The sequence below is a fragment of the Myotis yumanensis genome, unplaced genomic scaffold (genome assembly GCF_028538775.1).
Source record: "Myotis yumanensis isolate MYYU_CA2020_CCGP unplaced genomic scaffold, mMyoYum1.0.hap1 SCAF_6, whole genome shotgun sequence".
NCBI lineage: Eukaryota > Metazoa > Chordata > Mammalia > Chiroptera > Vespertilionidae > Myotis > Myotis yumanensis.
Window position 1 is genome coordinate 384683 of NW_027223757.1, and position 6000 is coordinate 390682.

At 59.8% G+C, this 6000-nt stretch overlaps 1 protein-coding gene across 1 annotated transcript in view; it reads left to right on the forward strand.

The window, feature by feature from the left end:
* WDR27 (WD repeat domain 27) overlaps positions 1-5657 on the forward strand; it is a 43921-nt gene extending 38264 nt beyond the window's left edge. Inside the window, exon 25 of the mRNA XM_070417316.1 lies at positions 5351-5657. Within this exon, the coding sequence (XP_070273417.1) occupies positions 5351-5401 (51 nt within the window). The 3' untranslated portion in view covers positions 5402-5657. The remainder of the gene's footprint in view (positions 1-5350) is intronic.
* The last annotated feature ends 343 nt before the right edge of the window (positions 5658-6000 follow it).

Sequence of the window (6000 nt, forward strand, 5' to 3'; positions counted from 1 at the left end):
CCCTCCCTCTGCTCCTCCCGCTGGAGATGGTTTCTGGGGTGGTTTCCGCTGTTGGCGACACTGAATGGTGCTGCTGTAAAGATCCACGTACACGTTTCTGCCTGCACATCGCGTCAGCTCTGTGAGGATTCCAGGAGTGGGTTTCTGGGTCCTGAGGCTGCTCTATTTTTGACTGTTGAGGAACTGCCAGACTTGGTATGTGGCTCTGTTGGTTTAAATTCCACACGTGGCCACAAGGTCCCAAGAGCCCCACATCATTGCCAGCACTTACTGTCTGTCTCATGGTAGCCACTCGGGGCGTAAAGTGGTGGCGTTCCCCTCGCGATAAAGGAGATGAATGGCGTTGAACACGTTATGCGTTTGATGGTCCACGTCTTCTTTGGAGAAATCCTATTCCAGTTCTTTGGGGCCACGGGCAGGCACCCCATCCGTGTGTTGAAGGGGGTTCTCTCCTCCATGGAGTGGCCCTGACCGTTTGGTGTGACCGTTACATGTTCGTTGCTGGGTGTCAGTTCTGTCCCAGGTTCGCACGTCCGTCCATCGTCCTCACCGCGCCCGTCGTGGTGACCGCAGCGTTGAAGTAAGTGCTGAAGCTGGAAGGGGCCTCCCAGCCGGTGGTTGGCTCTTCAGGGCCCCTGGCATTTCCATCTGAGTTTGAGGAGCAGATTGTGTGTTTGTGTGTAAAAAAGAAGTTGGGGCTTTGATAGGGGTTGCATTGCATCGCAAATTCAATGTGGAAAGTGATGATTTGTCATGGTACTCTCTTCTATTCCATGAAATGGGATGTTTTCATACTTACTTAGTTTTTCCTTTTTGCAAAAAGAAGAATTAGACCTTTAATAACTTATTAGAATGATTGTTTATAGCATATGTAATAAATAAACATCTTTCAGAATATCATAAAAATATAGGAAGTGAAGTGGGGTATTTATAAACAAAGATAGGAATATTTAAGCAAGAACCACATACTTCTCAAAGTGGAAAAAGTCATAAAAATCTGTACTAGTTTCCTAGGCTTCCATAACAAAGGATCCAAAACTAAGTGACATAAAATAACAGAAACATATCATCTCGAAGTTCTGGGGCTAGAATTCCAGACTGAGGGGCCGTGAGCAGGTGGCCTTCCTGAGCGGAGGGGGTTCTGTCCCGCTCCCCCCGGCGGCCGGGCAGCTGCCGGTCTCGGCGTTGCTTGGCGATGGCAGACTTCCTTGTCGTGTTTCAGCTCCGAGCGAGTGTTCGGTCTTTCATCGTTAACCGTGATCTTCTTTCATCACGTGGTGAGAGCGTGTCCCCTGCCCGTGAACACGGATGACGGAAGGTTCCGTAGGGTTTCCAAGGCCCAGCCAGGGGAGCCCCGGCAGCTTCTGCTTTGTTTGCTAGAATGTTCCCTCTCGGGCCCCGAGCCTCCGTGAGAAGCCCCTCTGTGCTGAGGGCCTGCGGAGAGGCTGTGCAGCCCCCCACCCCCGGGCGCCCCCTGAGCAGGCGGCTGCGCCCGTCGGGGACCCTCAGCGCAGCCGGGAGCTGCAGAGTCCCCACCTGGAGCCCAGCACCTCCCCTAAATCATGAAATGCAAGAAAATGGTTATTGCGATGCAACAATAAGTAGCCGAACACCTTTTATATTGTTTCACATGTTCTTGACTTCACGGAGGTGTATTTTCTTAGTCGAGAGTTGGTGGTGGCTTTGCCGTCCGTGGCTTCACCGTTACGTCGTTTTCCACGTTCACACTCCCGTCTCTTCACCTGCTTTATGTTCATAGGTAGAGACGCCGTCGGGCAGGCCAGCCAGGCAGGTTCCCGCTCCTGCCTCTAAGACAGTGGTTCTCAACCTTGGCTGCACATGAGAGTCACCTGGGAATCTTTTTAAAATCCTGATTTCTGGGCCTCATCCTCCCAGGTGATTCTAATGTGCAGCCAAGGTTGAGAACCACTGCTCTGAGATCAGACGTGAGCCCAGCCACTGTCTCTGGCATCCAGGGAGGCAAATACACTGCTGCTCCTGGAACCCAGAGTGGAGGTGCTCTGCTTGCACCCTTTAAACGGCTCACCTCTCCTCGCCGGGACCTGCTGTGGCTGGAGAGCGCGTGGGTGCGCTGGGCTCGCTGTCACTCACACTCCTCCGCGGCCCCACACTCACTTCCTCCGGAGTAAAGTGCCGAATGGAAAATGAGCTGAAATTCTTTTCTGGCCCCATGTGTCTGCTCCTATTGTGTAGACTTGTTAGATTTTAAAATTTGATCTTTTGTCGTCTAGGATTCAAATTACTCACCCTCCCCCCTTCCCGCTGCGGTTCCGCACTCTGTGCCATGCTTCCGTGTCTCTGCAGCCACTCTGTTCATCAGTTTATTTTGTTCATTAGATTCCACATATGAGTGAGATCATGTGATCCTTGTCTCTCTCTGACCGGCTTATTTCACTTAGCACAATCCTCTCCAGGCCCCACCGTGCTGCCTCAGAGGGTAGGAGGTCCTTCTTCACTGCTGCGTAGTATCCCATGGTGTAGATGTACCACAGCTTTTTACCCACTCACCTGCTGGTGGGCACGTGGGCTGTGTCCAGGCCTTAGCTATTGTAACCTGTGCTGCTGTGAGCACAGGGGTGCACACATTCTTCCTGAGTGGTGCTTCCGGTTTCTTGGGACATATTCCTAGAAGTGGGATCACTGGGTCAGAAGGAAATTCCATTTTTAATTTTTCGAGGAAACTCCACAGTTCTCCACAGTGGCTGCACCAGTCTGCATTCCCACCAGCAGTGCACGAGGGCTCCTTTTCTCCGCATCCTCGCCAGCACTTGCTGTTGCTTTATTGACGGCAGCCGTTCTGACAGCTGTGAGGTGTGTTACTAACATCTGAGACCAGCATTTACTAGGAGGCCTTTCTTTTACTGGCCCAGGAGCTCAGCTTGCTACACCAGGGACGTCACTAAGAATAGGTTGTTCGGCCTTTAATTTTGTGGCTTTTGGCTGAGACCTTATGTTCACTGGGTCGGGACGGGTTTGAAACAATGAGGAAAGGATGTCTAAGGACGAGTGTCACTGAGAATCGGTCTTTCCCTCCATGTGGCTGTGGGGATGCTGGGCAGGCCCAGGACATCACCGCGGAAACAAAACATGGGAGCAGCCACGTGTGCGAGACGTCCCCGTGGCATGAAGCAAATGCTCATCTTCCTTCCAACAAAAGGAGCGAGAAGCAAGCAGCAGCCGTGCGAGACGTGGGGAGGCCCCTGGGAGCCTAGAAGGAACCCTGTTCCTGGAATTGTTTACCGCGGGGGAGGCCGCCATCTGTCCTGGGCCGGAGGGTCGCCCCCGACGGAGCGTCTGTCCTCCCGGCACCGGCGCTGCCCACCCCTGACGGAGCCGGTGCTTTTCGTCAAATTGCCGACAGCTGGTCACGGGGCCGTCGGCTGTCCTAGGTGCGTGCAGCCCACCAGGGCCGCTGCTGTGTGCCGGAGCGGGGGGCATCGTGATGCTGAGCAAGCTGCCCCTCAGAGCCAGGCCCCGGACTCGGGGTGCACGGCACCTTTGTCCTCCAGTCTGTGGATGGATGGAGCAGGGGTGCCGGAGGGGACCCCAGGACAGCGGGGATGGCCGGGTGTCAGCCCGAGTCCCACACGCCCACCTGCCAAGTGGTGGGAGCCTCCCTGCCTCCCCCCCTCTCCCTCCCCCGGTGGCAAGCACAGCCCATGTCGCCTCCTGCCACGGAGTTTCTCTCTGTGGGTGTGGGTGCGCCCTGGGCGGTCCTGCACGTGGACATCCCGGGGGAGGGAGCACGCCTGGGTCCCCGCTGGGTCCCCGCTGGGCGCTGAGTCACCACCCGTCCAGCGGCAGAAGCCGGGACGAGGTTACTGGAACCGCCGCTGGGAGAAGCCAGAGGCGACCACAAAGCGTTTCCACATGTGGGATCGGCAGCGCAGCCGAGTGGAATGTTTACCCTGGATCCGGGCAGGAGGAGGATGGGATTGGGCTGGCAGTCCCGGGCGCTCAGCGTGGCTGCTCCCTGACCATCTGGGGAGCAGAGCTGCCCGGCCGGAAGCTCCGAGGCTGGGCGCAGGCCGGCTCTCACTCTGATCCGATGGGGAATGGCCTGAACCCCGAGCAGCGCGGGTCAGCCTCCCACTGTTTCTCCCTGAAGCCAGCGAGCAGGGCAGCGGTGCCCCCGGGCCAGGCACTGGTGCCTCCCCACCTGCCTCCCCACCTTCCAGGCTCTCCGTCCACAGGAGCCCCACCCTCTCCACCCTGTGGGTGTGGCTCCCAGGGCCCTGCAGGAGGGGCCGCCTGGCCAGGCAGCAAGGAGTGGAGGGGGGCAGGGAGGGGGAGGGGCAGGGGGAGGGGGACGGGCGGGTCCTGTCTAGGCAGAGGTGGGGGCGTGAGTCCTCGGTGCCTCCTGCACCCGCTCCATGTCTCCCCTCAGTGGGAGCCTCAGGACGTGAAGCAGCCGGGCTTGTCCCTGGGGTCACCTCCCGGGGTCACCTCCGTCCACCTCTGCGGTCAGGTGGCCTGAGCGAGCAGATACCGGGAAATGCAAAAATAACAAGGGCGTTAAAATGCCTCAGGGGCAGGCACTTGAAGGGCCCACCTGGACCCCGCAGGGCGGACTCAGCCCCCAGCCCCCAGCCGGGCCCTCAGGAGCCTGGTCAGGGACAAGCATTGTGGCCACCGCCTGGGCCAGCTCTCTGGGCCGCAGTGTTGCCGACCCTGTGCCATCCCGGCCCGGGCACAGCTCGGCCCCAGGCCCCAGGCTCTCGGCCACGTCTCCGCGCAGGGGCTATGAGTGGGTGACACAGCGCGCTCCGGCCCCTGGCCGAGGCCCGGACACCTGTGCCTCCAAGGGGTGCAAGGGCAGGCTGCTCCCACCCTGTCACCCCAAACCCAGTCCTCTAACCCCCAAGTCAGTCCTCATGTGGGTCCCCCCCCCCCACACACACACACTCTGGCTGAGCTCCCTGAGGCCTGGGCGTACTCACTGCCCCTCCCGGGTCCTCCTGCCCCTGAGCTGAAGGGCTGGGGCCTAGGACCTGCTCAGCTGCCCCGAAGGAGGTGGGGGCAGCGGGGGGCGGAGCCCACAGGAGGTGCTGCCCTGAGCCCGTGCTGGGTCACAGCACGGACCCCGGTGGAACTGGCCCTGACGAGAGGCTCAGCGTGGGGGGCGGGCAGGTCTGTGCCACTGCTCCATGCAGCTTGGTCTGCGTTGTAGAGCAGTGGTCGCCAACCGTGGTCCGGGCCCCTGGTGGTCCGTGAGGTCCGGACGGTTGGCGCCCGCTGTCAGACATTAACTCGGGGCATCCCCGCAGCCCCTCCCCTCACGGCCTCCCAGTGATGGAGGCCGAGCTCACGCGTCTCTCCTCCTCCACAGCTCGTCACCGCCACCCTGGACGGCAAACTCCAGCTGTTTGTAGCCGAGTGACGCGCCCTGTGCCGCCAGGCCCCGGCGTGCAGACGGGGCAGGGCCGCGGGCTCAGGGCCCGGCTGGGGCTACTGCGTCTGTGCCCACAGCCCTGGTTCTACTTCTCACGGGACCCACGGACCCACGGACCCACGGCGCTGCCCTTCCACGCAGAATCGGTGAAGTTAAGCCGACGTTCCCAATAAATAGCCTCGTATTTGCTTACAATCGAGACTCTGCAGAGAGTGAGAGAGAGAGAGTGAGAGACAGAGAGACAGGGTGGATGGGAGGGCTCCCTCGCGGTGGTGAGGACGGGGTGCAGCCCTGACTACGCCCCGAGTCTGGGGTACCGGCCTCTCCCGTGGCCTCCGTGTCTGCGAGGTTTGCTCTGGTCCTTCCGCCCACAGTGCTGGCGGAGCCAGTGCAGAGGCCCCTCCTCAGACACAGGAGTTTCCGGGGAACCCTGTGCACGGCCCTGCCTCTGAAGGTCCCATGTCTCCAGGACCCAGAAGAGCCAGGAAGCTTCTAGAACAATCCAGATCCCAGTGTCTGACACCCTGGCAGCCACCCGTGTCGGGGCCTCTGCGGGCAGCCTGCCCTCACCCAGGAGGTCCAGTGTC